This window comes from Symphalangus syndactylus, chromosome 5 (genome assembly GCF_028878055.3).
Source record: "Symphalangus syndactylus isolate Jambi chromosome 5, NHGRI_mSymSyn1-v2.1_pri, whole genome shotgun sequence".
Taxonomy (NCBI): domain Eukaryota; kingdom Metazoa; phylum Chordata; class Mammalia; order Primates; family Hylobatidae; genus Symphalangus; species Symphalangus syndactylus.
The window spans coordinates 85,209,403-85,224,745 of NC_072427.2; the positions used below are offsets into that span (position 1 = coordinate 85,209,403).

Below are 15,343 nucleotides of genomic sequence, written 5' to 3' on the forward strand. Positions count from 1 at the left end.
GCCTCAGTTTCCCCTCTGTGACTCAGGGCATGGCAGGGTATCTTGGGACCGTGCTGAGGACTAAATGCGCTAAAATGCTCAGGGAGCCTCAGGCCCAGGTGGCACCTGGACACAGGCTGCGGTTCATCCAGCCCTCTTCCCGTCCAGATGCCGGCCTCTTCCCCGCATAGGAGGCCTTACTCCCAGCTCTCCCACCTCCCAAGGGCCACAGGCCCCTGAACGTAGACTCAGTGTGGGGGGAATCTGTACTAGGCTCACGTCAGCCCCAACCACGCTTACCTGGCAAGGCAAAAAGGAAAGGGTGGGGAGATCGGGGCCGGCCAGTTACCTGCAGCCGGCCCAATGAACACACAGTACCCGTCCTCCTGGGTCGGGAGTGAGGCACAGGCGACAGGCAGCTGGCCCCCGCCTAGGCGGCTCCAACACGCATCCCGCAGGGCCTCGCAGAACTGGCGGCAGGGTGGCGGGGCGGGCGGCGGGACACTGCCGCATGGGGGGGCCAGCAGCAGGCAGAAGAACCAGGCGAGGAAGGGGTGGCAGTGCGTCCGCAGCAGGCCCCCCCACGCCCGCGCCCCGGCCTGCACCTGCTCGCCGCTCTCGTGGTGGAGGTGGTTGGGCAGCCAGAAGCGTGAGATGCCCAGGCGGCCGCAGACCGGCAGGGAGGGCGGCAGGGGCAGACAGCGACCGGCAGGGGCCTTGGGGTCAGCCCCGAGCAGGGCAGAGTTATTAGCAAGACCCGGCCCCGCAGAGTTAGCCGCGTGGGAGACCCAAGCACCACTGTCCCCGATTAAAGTGCTGACTGCGACCTGAGACGGTGCGCCCGGGAGCCCAGAGGAGAAGGCAGAGGGGGCCGCGTGCTCGCCCAGGGAGCCCGTCACCAGGGGGTGCAGAAGTGGCGTGCGCAGGCGGACATCAGGGCGCTGGAGATGCTGGCTGGGAGCGGCTGCGGCGGGTGAGAGTCCTTGGCTGTCTGGGTCCTGCAGGCTTCCCCAGGGAGGGGCCCCGCCCAGCAAGGAGGAGAGAGAAGCTCTACCTGAGGACAGTGGTGGCACTGAGGGCCCCGTGAGTGGTGCCCAGGGCCTGCCCAGGGAGGGAGGCGATGGGGTGGGTGCAGGCAGGGTGCCAGCCTTGGTCGTGTGGGCGCCCGGAGAGCTGGGAGTGCCACGGCTGGGCCAGAGAGTGGTCCCATTCTCCTGTGGGGTGCTGGAAGGCCCAGGGAGGGCAAGGGGGCCCACGGGAGTCTCAAGGACCAGCGTTTCCGCCCTGGCCAAGCTCTCAGTGGGGACAGTGTCATTCCACAGCTGGACGAAGCTCCGGATGCCTTGGGCCACGTTCAGGATCTTGGCTCCGACACCAGCAATGTTCTCCTCCGGCGTGTCCGGGCTCTCGGCAGAAGTGGGGGTATCCTGGCTGTCTTCCAGGAGCTCTGAGGGTGGCTCAGGGCTGCCACGGGCTGTTGCTGGCTCTGTGGAACCATTCCGGGGGGCCACGTGTGTGGTGGTGTCTGCTGTGGGCTGCACAGGCAGGGGCTCCTGGGGCTCAGGGATCGTGGTAGCTGCGTGGCTGGTGTCCTTATTATTGAACCAAAGCCAGTTCAGGTTCAGCAGGTCGGCCCGGGCAGCCGCCAGGCAGCAGAAGAGCAGCAGCAGGATGCGGCAGCCATGGGGGTCGGGAGCCATCGGGGCAGTGCGGCTGGAGCCGCAGGCGGCGAGAGGGCCTCTGTGCCTGGAGGTGGGGCTAGCCAGGCTCACGCCCTCCTGCCCTCCCCTGTGCAGGCTTCCCAGGCTCTGGCTGGCTGTCTTCCACCCCCCACTCTTGCAGAAGGAAGAATGCGCCAGCCTTGGAATCAAGGTGCCCAGCACCTGGGGGTTCCAGCACCCAAGGATTTATAACTTCTTTCTCACGGCCCTGCAGCAGCCCCAGGCTCCGTGAGGACAAGGGTGCTGTGTGCAGTGTCCGCAGGGTTCCCAACGTGCTCTGCTAGGCTCTGCCGGGGCAGGGCTGCTGAGTCTCTGGATCAGGGTTCTATCCCAGGATCCCATCCCAGAAGCACTGAGGCAGCGGCCCCCAGCCCCTGCTCCCCCTCTGACTGGAACGCCCAGAGGCGCCTGGCCTGGAGCCATTGTGTTGCAGGAAACTTGGAACTGAAAAAATGCTCAGCTTGTTGCAGTGCCAATTCCACTGCTGCAATGGCTGCCCGAGTCGTTAAACATCCCGGGGAGGGGCTCGGGGGCTCGGACCCTCTCAGAGCTGCTATGCCTCCCCTCGAAGCTGGGGCTTTTCCTGCCTTGGACCGTGTCCCTCTCAGCCCTTCCTGACCTTCTGCCCAGGAGACCCAGCAGAGATGGAGCCCGGGACCAGGTCAGGAATGCATCCTCCTTCCCGGCCTCAGTCTCCCCATCCACAAAGGGATCCGATTAGACTGGAACATTCCAGGCAGTGGGTAACCCACAGGGATGTGAGTGGCATGTGAGTGGCTGCTGTGCACCTCGCCCCCCAGCTGCCCAGGCACAGCAGTGGGTGCTGAGTGTGCCTTATGCCCTCTGAGGACCTGTGTGCAGCCCGGCCATCGGCCCATTTCACAGATGAAGAAAACTAAGGCATGAGCCTGGTGACCCCACTCAAGATCACGGAGCCCATAAGAGGTGGAGCCAGATGGAATTCAGGCAGTCTACACAGGCATACTCACTCACACACGTGTGCTCACACGCACACATGTGCTATCACACACATGTTCACATGTGTACATCCTCACATGCACACATCCACAGTTTTTACCCCACAATCCAACCACCCCCTCAGTGCTCCGCACACCCACTCCCCCAGCTGGAGTCCCTTGTCACCCTGCCTCCTCCAGGCTGTGTGGCTGGGGCTGCAGACACCCTCCCCCAGGGCTGGAGTCAGTAGATGTGACAGAAGCTGTGACGAAACAGCCCCACCACCTGTCCCCAGCCGTCCCCAGCTCAGGACATGCTATAGCCATTGGTCGACTGCTGTCCACAGGACAGGGCTGGGCTGCTTGGGACCCAGCCTGGTTTCAAGCAGCTGAGCACCACATCCTTCTCGAGGGCAGGCGCAGGCATTCCACAAGCAAACATCTGCGTCTCAGTGAGGCCGTGCTCCCAAAACTAATCCCCATCCTGCTCAAACTCGTCTTAGAGATGCCCAAAGAATAGTCTCTTTGCTTGAAAACTGACTGCTGCTGATGTGATTTTATGCCTGAACACGCCTCCAGAAAGTCTCCAAACAGAAATTCCAGAGACTGCCCCCCTCCTCCCCCAGCGCATCTCGGGGAGGGAACTCTGTTGTGGGGGACGCCCCCAGCCCCATCCCGAAGGCTCTTGTGCTCAGAGGGTCACTGGCCAGCTGGGCTGGCCCTGCATTCATGCCTCCAACATACAGCTCCTGGGCAGAGCCAGGGGCAAGGAACTGATTATGCCTGACAATGGAGGGAGAGGAGCTCCGGCCCTCAGGGCCACACTTGGAGGATGGTGGCAGCCCCATCGCACTGAGCACCCACCCTGCCATCTGCAGTGTGCCCAGCTCCCTCCACCCTTCACCTGCCCACTCCATTCCTGACCCCATCCTTCCTGCCCACTGTCCAGGACTTCCCACCTCCCAGTGCTTTGAGAGCTTCCTGTCCACCATCGGGGTTCCCTCACCTCCAAGCACCTCCACAGCATCACACATCTAACTTCTTGGAAATCCTAGTGCAGCTCTGCCATGGCTCCACAGCTCAGCCCCTGGGATCTGGTTCCCACCAGGAAGCACCTGGCAAGGGTGGCTACTACATGAGCCTCCTCACACATCATCACTCACACACATGCATGTGTACGCACACACACACGAACACCCACATATGCACATATATGTATGCTCACTCTTGCTTACACGTGAACACATGCACATGCATGCTCAGCTATGCCATGCATGTCATGTGTGAATACTCACATGCATACACAAGCCCCATACACGTACATACATGCTTACATGTGTCAGACATGAACGCTCACATGCATACAGAAGCACATGCATATGTGCTCACATGTCAAATGTGAACTCACATGCATACACAAGCTCACACACATACATGCTTACACATCACGTGACTGCTCACATGCATGCACAAGCCCACACACATACATGCTCACATGTGAATACTCACATGCATACACAAGCTCACACACGTACATACATGCTCACATCACCTGTGAATGCTCACATGCATACACAAGCCCACACATGTACATACATGCTTACACATGTCACATGCGAATGCTCACACACAGGCCCACACACACATGCTCACACGTGAATACTCACATGCATACACAAGCTCACACATGTATATACATACTCATGTCACACATGAATACTCATGCATACACAATCACATACATAATATGCACGTCACACGTGAATACTCACACGCATACACAAGCTCACACATACACTCACACATGTCACACATGAATACATGCATACATAAGCTCACACATACATACATGCTTACACATGTCAGAGTGCATATGCACGCTCAGCTCTGCCATGCATGCTCTCACACATGTGCACACACATGCATGCACACACACAGGCAAGCACACTCAGCATGTACTTGCACTCCCAGAAAGCACCCTGGTGTTGCCCAAGTACTGCTAGCAGCATGGCCAGGGATCCAGGCCTCCTCCCCAGCCCCTGCCCAGCTCCGTGTAACGGGCCCGACTGTGGCTCCTTCCAGGAGTCTGTGTGCCCAGACAGCCCCATGAGCAGTGTGGACCAGGGTTTCGGCGTGGCCTCTTCTCCTTGGTGGAGGGAGCGTAGAAGCTGAGGCACACGGAGCAGCAGTTGGCAGTTTCCCTGCGGCTCCTCGGGCCCTCCTGGGGTGAGTGTGGCCTCAGGCCTGCCAGAGACGGAGGACACACGTGTCGTCATGAGGGACCTTGGGGTCTGTCTGCAGGAAGGCAGGAACCACTTGGCTCTGATGGGGCGGCTGGGAGGCCCATGATGGAGCTCACTGGAGACGACCCAAGCTAAGGAGGAAGAGGGCCCACCGATCCCGATGGAGCAGAGTTGACAGGACAGGTGAGACCACTCCCTGGGGGTACGTGGGACCTGGGTGACACAGGAGAGTGCCCCAGTCTGAAGTGCCCCCACCCTATTGCCTTGAGGCCCGAGATCAACCTTCCAAGTCTGACTTCATAGAGGAAGCAGCCTTCAAATCCCACCGCCTTCCCCTCTGAGCGTTCCTGCTGCTGAGCACAGAACACAGGGTCCTCATTCGACTCAACAAAGGCAATGTTAACCACAAACTCCCTCAGCAAACCCCACGCAGACAAGCACATCATCCCTGTGAAGGCCAGCGAGAAGCTGGGGAAGAGCATGGCTTGCCAACCCCAGGAGGAAAGGCGGCACCACACAACACAGCCACCCGGCTGCGTCCCCAGGGCCCCAGAGCCTGTAGGGGCCCCTTCCTCTGGCTCTGTTATGCCAACGGGAGGGCCAAGCGGCTCCCTTCCTGGAAGCCAAGCTGACCCAGCTGCTGTGTTGTGCACCATCACAGCCTGTCCCAGTGCGCACGGAGTTCGACCTTGGGTTGACTCCCTGCTCTATCCCCTACTCTATTCCCTGATAAGAAAATGGGTCTCCTCTGTTGCTAGGCTACAGTGCTGTGGTACCATGGCCCCCGCTGGCCGGCCATCTGGCCAGGGCACTAGAAATGCCCGTTGGAAGCTGTCGCCATGGGCTGCCTGCACGTCGCCACTCGTTATCATGACCTGCCCGCTCCTGAGGGGCCTGAGGCCAACAGCTCAGAACCCCTCGTCCCCAGAGGACCTGCTGTCCCCACTGGTGTCGTCCTGCAGAGTCGGGCCCTGTGTCCAGAGGTGACGGCACCGCCGGAGCAGCCACGAGGGCCCTGGAGCCTAAGCGTCCACCTGGTCTTGGTGGACCCGGGGGTGCTGTCCCACCATGGAGTGGGTGTCCGCCCTCAGCCTCTGATGTCCACACAGCCATCGAGGGCTCGCCACTGTCACGCCAGCCACGGGCTCCAAACGTTGAAGCAGATGGCAGCGAGGTGCAGGGTGGGCACACCGGGAGGAAGGCCTGAGATGCGGTGGGGAGGTCACATGCACTGGCTGCAGTTTCAGAGGCCAAGGGAGACTCCGCCCACCATGAACACAGGTGCCAAGAACTGAGCCTCCCCACTCCCCACACCCCATCTGGTCTTCAGGAAGGTTCCACCCTCCCACTGTCTCCGCCCTGCCCCGAGCCAGGGTTTGTCCTGTCTTGTTGGCCTGTCTGGTTTGAATTCCTAAATAGTGTGGTCTTTTTTAAAAAAGGCACAAACACCCACACGTGAACAGGGGAAACTGGTTCATCAGGGGGCAAAGAGGGGGGCTCATTTCCGGGCTGAAGGCCCCAACCGTAGCTTTGAGGCTCTGAGCTGTTCAATCGTCAGAAGCACCCCTCCTGCTTTTGGCCACCCTAGGCCTCAGCCCGTGGCGGGTGGCTCTGGGCTCCCTCTCTGTGGGTCTCCCACACCTCGACCCTGAAGGCTGCGGGAGGCTGACAGGGATGAGGGAGCAGGGCAGCCCCCACTTGAGCCACCCCCTTCGTTCCCTCAGCCTGTCCTTGCCCCCAGATGCTCGCCTGAGCCCAGAATGTCCTGCAGAGACCCCTCAGGTGTGGCCTCCCTCCCCTCCTTCCCCAGGGACCAGAGACTGTCCAAGGATAGGCCCAGGCAGGCTCCTGGAGATTCCAGGGAGGGAAACCTGGGCCCTGGGGTCCCAGTACCCACTGCCCATGGGCATGCCCCCAGGCGGGCACAGCCAGTCAAGGTTTGGATGCCGCAGACACATCTCCAGCCCTTTTGAAATGAAAACATGACTTTTCATCTTTCTGTGGCGCAACTAGTTTATGATTGTCTAAAGTCTCTGAATGTGCTTCCTGGGCTCTGCATTTTGTGGCTACTTTTTCAAACCACAATGATAAAGGCAGCTTTATCATGGCACTTCCAGAAGCTCTGGAAGTGCCCCTGACAGCTCCGCTGCTTGGCTGGGACCTCTCACCAGACCTGGCCGCCGGGCACAACCCGGCCAGCGGCACGACCAGCTGCCGCCGCCTGCAGATTCAGTGGCTGGAGGTGGCCGCACAGTGAGAGGGCCAGGTGGCCGGGCCTGGGTCCAGGTCCCTGGAGGGCACTCCCGTCACCAAACACATGGACCTGAAGACCTACGGTGGCAGAGGGAGTGTGGCAACACCCTGTCTAACATCCACCCCCAGCTTACAGCCTCTTTCCCCCTCTGCTCTGTGCTCAGGGTGCCCCATAAGCCCATTCTCTCCCCCACGGTGGGGGCAGAGTGGAGGCTTCTGTCGCCCGATTCCACGACGAGGCTTCTCTTGGCTCTTCCCTGGATGTACATTCCTGGACTCAGCCGTGTCCCTCCCCAGGCTCTGGTGTCCCTCTGACCGCTCAGCACAGCCTGGGGACTATGAGGTGGGGAGCCTGAGCTCTTCAACCTCAATCCTCCACTGGGTGATCATGAGCAGTGGGAGCCTTCCTGGCCCCTAAATTAATGCCAAGCACAGCCTCGCGCTCAGTGGGCAGCCTGCCTCTTCTCCCCGCACCTGGCCGGTGGCAGCTGGAAGCCCATGAGAGCCAGGCCCTCCCCTTGGGCTTGGTGCAACCTCCACCGCAGCCCCAGGGCCCACCCTTGGGAAGGCCGCCAGAGACACGGGAGATGGATCACTGGTGAAGGGTCATGAGCCGGGCAGCGGGGCCTGAGGCAGGAGCAGCAAGAGGATCAAAGCGCCGCAGGGAAAAGACACTTTAGACATCTTCCCAGGGACAGCTGCCACCTCTGCCCCTGACGGGAGGCCACGGAGAGGACACACAGTTCCCTGCCACGGCTCTCCACAAAGCCTGCACCTAAACACGAGCAGGCAGGTGGGTGAGTCCAGGCTGCGGGACAGACACCCCCCCAGACACCCGGCTGGACTGCCATGTTAGGAAGAAGGCAGTGGGGCAGCAGGGGCGGGCAGGGCTGCTCCAAAGTCAACAGACTACAGAGCAGGACACTAATGCAGCATGTGGTCCCTGATGGCTCTGGGACTGCCCAAAAGACATGCAGGCCAGTGGGGCAAAGGACATTATGAAAGTGCATCTGCAGACGGCCTGTTAACAGGAGGATGGACAGAATTACTGTAAACTTCTCAGGCATGACGATGACACTGTGGCTCTGTGGGAGAATGTCCTTGTTCTTGGGACATGCACACAGAAGTGCATCTACAGGGCAATGGGTGGAGACGCTGCAGCTCACCTCAGCGAGTGTCTGTACTTGCATGTGGGTATGCAGGAGCACACGCATGTGCGTGTACATGGATGTGTGGATATGGATACATGCAGACATGGATATCTGTGTGTGTGGACTGCATGTGGATTATGTGTGCATACAGATGAGCATGTGTGAATGTGTGCATGGGTATGTACACGTGCACACATGGATATGCATCACGGATGTGTGCAGATATGTACACACGTGGAGGTGCATGTAGATATTCTTGTGTGTGCACGTGCATGGATACCTGTGCGTGTGGATATGCGTGTGTGTGGATATGGACACGGATGGAGAGAAAGGGAGTGCCTGGGAAAAACGTGGCAAGTGTTTGCTTGTGAGTCAAATGGAAGGTGTGTATGAGCATTTTCTGATCGTCGTATCAACGTCAATGCAGGTTTGAAATGTTCTCAAAGGATGTTTGTAGAGAAAACAAGTTTCTTCCTGATGTCTTCTGGCAAACTCCCTATGCCAGCTCTACCTCTGGCAGTGCAGGTGACTCAGCAGAGGGTGGGAAGAAATGCTTTTGAGACATCGATCCACGTCCCCTGGGGCTCTGTGTGGGTGTTATTCCTGGCACGCCTTCAAAGCCTTGTTACTCTTCCCAGTCTGAGGAGGCTGGCAGAAGACACTGCCTCTGTCTTCTCCTGAATGCTGCAGCAAGGGGGGCTGATGGGTGGAGCACAGCAGGGCAGTGAGGCTCACCGACATCTCCTGCTTGATGTGACAAAGTTCACTGAGGGCGAAACAAAAGACCTCAATGTGCTCTACAGACTCTAAGGGAACCATCCGCGCTGTACCCAAAACAAAGCAGATATTTTCAAAGACTCTAAGAAGTTCAAGAGCCAAGGGGTCCCCCAATTTTGTTGTTCTCCAAGATTGCTTTGGCCATTCTGGGTTCCTTGAAATTCAATTTAAGTATTGGGGTCACTCTGACAATTTCTATAGCCAGTGGGGATTCTGGCAGTTGATTTAGGAGTATTCTATCTTCCAATCCATAAACATGGGATAACTTTCCATTTATTTAGATCTTCCTTAATTACTTTCAGTGCTGCTTTGTAGTTTTCAGAGTATAAGTTCTTGTTGATGCTGTTGTAAACATTTTTCTTTCTTAATTTCATTTTTGGATTGTTCATTGCAAAATAAATACAATAGATTCTTCTATACTGATTTTATACCCTGCAACCTTGTTGAGCTCATTTATTAGTTCTAATAGTTTTTTTGTGGGTTACTTAGAAAAAACTGTAATTTTAAAGGAACAATAAAAAACTTTTTAGAGGCTAGAACTTTTACTTTTAAATACATATACGATATATGATATGTATGATATATATGTAATATATATATATAAGATCTGGCCTCTGAAAATACAGTTTTACTTGTTCCTTTCGATTCTGGATGTCTTTTATTTCTTCTTGCCTAACTTCCCTGGCTAGAACCTCCAGTACAATGTTAAATAGAAGGAGCAATAGGGAACGTCCTTGTCTTGCTCCTGATCTTAGGAAAGCAGCATTCGCTCCTCCACCACAAGCACGGTGCCAGCTGTGGGCTCTGTCACAGATGCTCTTTACCAGCTTGTTGAATGTTTTTCATGAATGGTGTTGAATTTTCCAATACTTTCTCTGCATCTGTTGAGATGATTGGGTGTTTTTAATATTTTATTCTACTGATATGATGTATTACATTGATTGTCAAGTGTTAAACCAACCTTGAATTCCTGGGATAAATCCCACTTAGCCATGGTGAATTTTTTTTATATGTTGCTGGATTTTATTTACTAGTAGTCTACCAAGGATTTCTGTGTCCATATTCATAAGATAAACTAGTCTGCAATTTTCTTTTTTTGGCATTGTCTTTGTCTGATTATGGTATCAGAGTAATACTGGTCTCATAAAATGAATTGAGAAGCATTTCCCACTCTCCTAGTCTTCTGAAAGTGTTTGTGAGAATTGGTTTTAATTCTTTAAATGCTTGGCAGAATTTAGCTGGGAAGCTCTCTGGTCCTTGGCTTTTCTTTATGGGTGTTTTTGGATTACCAATTCAACCTCTTCACTTGTTATATATCTATTCACATCGTCTATTTCTTGTTGAATCAGTTTGAATAGTTTGCACCTTTCTAGGAAATTTTCAATTTCATCTGCCATCTAGTTTGTTCATAGTACTGGATTAGAAAAAAGTCAAAGGACTTATATTCCCAATTTTAAAACTTACAACGCGATGGTAACAGAACAGTGTAGGAGTGGCGCAAGGACAGACACATGCATCAGTGCAGTGGAACTGAGGATTCCGGAATAAACTCATAACCCATGGGCAATTTATGTTTGACAAGAATGTCGAGACTGTTCAGTGAGGAAAGAGCAGGCTTCAACAAATGGTGCTGGGCCAACGGAACAGATACAGGCAAAAGGGCAAAGCTGGATCCCTACTTCAAACCACATGCAGCTATTAGAATTTTTATTTTAGCTCTTAAATAAAAGAGCTAAAATAAAAAATCTTTTGAAGATTTTCTTTTTCATATCCTTGGATTTGGCAAAGGATTCTCACATATGACAGCAAAAGCCCAAGTGACAAGAGAAAAATAAATTGGACTTCATAAAAATTTAAAAGTTTTGTGCCTCAAAGGACACCATCAACAAAGTGAAATGACAACTCACAGAATGGGAGAAAATATTTGCGAATCATGTATGTGAGGAAGCACTTCTACCTAGATGATGTAGAGAACTCATAACTCAACAACAAAAAGACGATAATCCAACTAAAACTGGGCAAGAATCGGAATAGACGTTTCTCCAAAGAAGAAATACAGATTGCCAACAAACACAAAAAAAGATGTTCAACATTATCAGTCATCATGAAAATGCAAATGAAAACCACGAGACACTGCTTTACACCCAAGATGGGCTGGAATCAAAAAGTCAGATAAAAACAAGTGACGGCAAAGCTGTGGCGAAATCAGAACTCTCAAGGCTGCGGGAAGGGACATGAGATGGTGCAGACACTTGGGAAAGCAGGCTGGTGGTTGCTCAAATGAGTAAACACAGTTACCATAGTCCCAGTGATTCCACCGTAGGTATATACCCAAGAGAAACGAAGACACACGTCCACATCAAAACTTGTACACAAGTGTTCACAGCAGCACCATTCATCACAGCTAAAAGGTGGACACCACTCAGAAGTCCACCAACTGCTGAATCGATAAACACAGTATGGTGCCTCCACCCGGTGGGACATTATTCAGTGACAGCAAGGAATGAAGCCCTGGGACAGGATGCAATGCAGAAGAACCGGGAAACCACATGCCGGGGGGAAGAAGCCAGACAGAGACGACCACACATTACATGGTTTAATTCATGTGGAAGCTCAGAAGAGGGAACCCAGGGACAAAAAGGAGATGAACGGTGGCCAGGACTGGAGGGACGGAGGGAGGCGGAAAGGCTTCTCTCTGGAGTGATGAAATTTCCATGGTTGATAGGGATGATGGTGGCATAGATTTTTGAATATACTGAAAACCACTGGATTGTACACTTCAAGTGAATTGCACGGAATGTGAATTACATCTCAATAAAGCCATTCAAAACAATCAAGGGAGACCTACATCCCATTTTCCAAACCACACAATCCTTAATCCTGCTTGATTTCTTATTAATTCCATTTTCAGTGAGATTGATTTTTTTCATGTATTTGATGAAAGTGTTTCTCTTATAAATTCCTGTGCTTTCAAACTCATTTTTAGAGGAGCTATTTATCAACTTTTAAAAACTAGGGTATGGACGCGGAGTCAGCTTTGCTGCCATTGCTGGTTTTCAGACCTAGTACCAGCACATTCGAGGAGCACATGGCTTCCTCCTAACACATCGAGTAGGTTTCCTTCCTGGCTCACAGCCTGTGCTCCCCGGGGCCTCTCTCGCCCTGAACGACCCAGGGCCATCGCCATCGCGTAGCATTTCCTCCCTGGCTCACAGCCTCTACTCCCTAGAGCCTCTCTCACCCCGCACGACCCAGGCTCTCAGAGCTGCTCTTGTGCTGGCCCCCGGTGCTCGCGGCTGGCATTTATCGAGGGCTCCTCTGTCCACAGCACTGTGGAACCACCCTCCATGCACGAGTGAGCGTGCACCTCACCACTATCCTGGCATGTGCATTTTACAGCCAGAAAAGCAAAAGTCCGGACGACCAGCTGACCCCAGCCCTATGCCTCACCACACCCCTGCACACCACCCACACGAGCACACGGCCCTTCATTCACTCCACATGCCCCATGCCTCACCACACCCCCGCACACCACCCACACGAGCACACGGCCCTTCATTCGCTCCGCACGCACACCCGTGCTCCTGCTGCAAGCCCAGCCTGCTCGCAGCACTGAAGATGCATTGGAGAACAAAAGGGGAGGGTCTCAGCCTTCATGGTTACTGTACCTGGCACAAAGTGAACGGAGAGGTGATTTTGGGAGGCAGGAGGTACCACGGAGCACACAAGCCACATGGGAGAGGGTCGAGGACACCACGAGACGACCACACCAGGCCAGGATGTGCAACGGGGAAGGGGCCGAACAGAAGACAAGAGAGAGTGACAGTGTGGCAGCCAGGAAGCACGTTCCCCACAGAGGGACACTGAATTCTTGTGTGGCAACGTGGCCCCCCAGTGGTAGAGCCAGACACCTACTCGGCCTCAACATTCTGGCCACCCAAAAGAGGACAGGCAGTCCTGGCTGCCATTGGGAAGACGGTCCCCTTCCTAGGAGTCTGGAGGGCCACCAGATGTCCAGTGTCCCTGGGACGCATCTAGGGGATCCTGTAGCAGGCATCTCTCTTTAGTGCTGCCGCTCAGCTGTTCCTCTCCACCAGCAGAGCCGCGTAAAGGGGCACGGGGCCGCACTGCTCTCATAAAGACTCTTCACCAGGAAGTTAGCACTTGATTTGTGTTTTCACGGAGGCCTCCCTGGGGACCCGGCTGCAGCCTGGGATGTGACGGACAGGTACAGGACCACCCAGAGGCTTCACCCTTCACCCACGTGGGAGAAAAAGGGCCGTCTGTCGGAGAACAGCTCAGCACAGTCCACACCCCGGGACCTCCTAGGTCCTAAGAGACCACAGTGCAGGGAGGGAGCCCTTGGCCGAGGCTCCCAGCCCTGGGTGGCCAGTGGCAAAGCACCTCCATCACCGGGACTCTGCTGCGACGCCGAGCTGGACCGTGAGGGCCGAGGAGGAAAGGCACGGCGGGCAGCCTTTCAAGCTGGTGAAGACCCACTTGGTTTTCAAGGGTTTCCCAGGTTGCTCATTAACTGGGTTTTCTCATGGAAGGTCCCAGGGCAGGCTCACACAGCCAGGTTCCCACAGGGCTGCCAGACCTACCCAGACCCCAGCTGTGACAACCACACTTCTGCTGGTTGGGGCCATGGGGTAAGCAGCTCCCAAGCACCAGGACCTGTGCTGGATGCAAGACCCACGTGTCCTCCAGGAATCCACCCACACCAGGACCGCTACCCACACCAGGACCACCACCACCCACACCAGGACCCCGCCCACACCAGGACCACCGCCGCCCACACCAGGACCACCACCACCCACACCAGGACCACCGCTGCCCACACCAGGACCCCGCCCACACCAGGACCACCGCCGCCCACACCAGGACCACCACCGCCCACACCAGGACCACCGCTGCCCACACCAGGACCACACCCACACCAGGACCACCGCCACCCACACCAGGACTGCCGCCCACACCAGGGCCACGCCCACACCAGGACCACGCCCACACCAGGACCACACTGCCCACACCAGGACCCCGCCCACACCAGGACCACCGCCACCCACACCAGGACCCCGCCCACACCAGGACCACGCCCACACCAGGACCACGCCCACACCAGGACCACCGCCGCCCACACCAGGACCACGCCCACACCAGGACCACGCCCACACCAGGACCACCGCCACCCACACCAGGACCACCGCTGCCCACACCAGGACCACGCCCACACCAGGACCACCACCGCCCACACCAGGACCACGCCCACACCAGGACCACCGCCACCCACACCAGGACCACCACCACCCACACCAGGACCACGCCCACACCAGGACCACCGCCACCCACACCAGGACCACACCCACACCAGGACCACCGCCACCCACACCAGGACCACCGCCACCCACACCAGGACCACGCCCACACCAGGACCACCGCCACCCACACCAGGACCACCACCACCCACACCAGGACCACCGCCTCACACACCAGGACCGCTGCCCACACCAGGACCACCGCCACCCACACCAGGACCACACCCACACCAGGACCACCGCCACCCACACCAGGACTGCCGCCCACACCAGGGCCACGCCCACACCAGGACCACGCCCACACCAGAACCACACTGCCCACACCAGGACCCCCGCCCACACCAGGACCACCGCCGCCCACACCAGGACCACACCCACACCAGGACCACCACTCTTGGGCCTGAGCGTGCTCGTTCGAAGGGGTCCGGCCCTGCTACTACCCGGTGACAGAGACTACGATGTCCAGGAGGTGGCGGAAGTGGAGGCGGAGGCAGAGAGGGCAGCGCCTGCCCAACTGAGAACACAGGTAAGGGTGGGCTCAGGGTCAGGGACACCCATGGTGAGTGTGACACGTGGGTGATGTGGAGCCGGAGAGTGAGGGGCCCTCCCCACACACATGACGCGTGCCTCTGTGGCTTCACGGTTTTCATCATGCTCTGCAGTTACGAAAATAAAACTCACAGGTGGGATTTAAAGGAGAAAAAGAGCAAGGCACAGGTACGGAACGGGCAGGGTTTCCTCACGTGCACCCTGTGCGTGTGCAGCGGGTGGCATCCAGTCATGGCCAGTGTCCAGGCCCAAGGCTGTAGCCCCACAGCAGCCACAGTGGGCAACAGGGCAGCGCCACCCACTCAAGGGCACAGCCAAGCTGCAGGACTGTGCGGTCAGGGCAAGTGGGCCTCCCCGCAGGACTGTTTGGATGAGGGCGAGGTGACCTCCCCTGGG

The 15,343-nt window shown here is 56.2% G+C and overlaps 1 protein-coding gene across 10 annotated transcripts in view; it reads right to left on the reverse strand.

Annotated features, from left to right (window-relative positions):
* COL18A1 (collagen type XVIII alpha 1 chain) overlaps positions 1 to 15,343 on the reverse strand; it is a 112,772-nt gene that overhangs the window by 57,180 nt on the left and 40,249 nt on the right. Inside the window, exon 1 of one of the 10 annotated variants that reach the window (XM_055279959.2) lies at positions 12,749 to 12,883. The exons of 5 other annotated variants lie outside the window; for them this stretch is intronic. In XM_055279959.2, coding sequence (XP_055135934.2) covers positions 12,749 to 12,815 — 67 coding nt within the window. In that variant the 5' untranslated portion in view covers positions 12,816 to 12,883. Of the gene's footprint in view, positions 1 to 328; positions 1,745 to 12,748; positions 12,884 to 15,343 lie in introns of those variants that run through there. 4 more of the 10 variants (XM_055279952.2, XM_055279954.2, XM_055279955.2 and 1 more) reach the window with 4 other exon arrangements.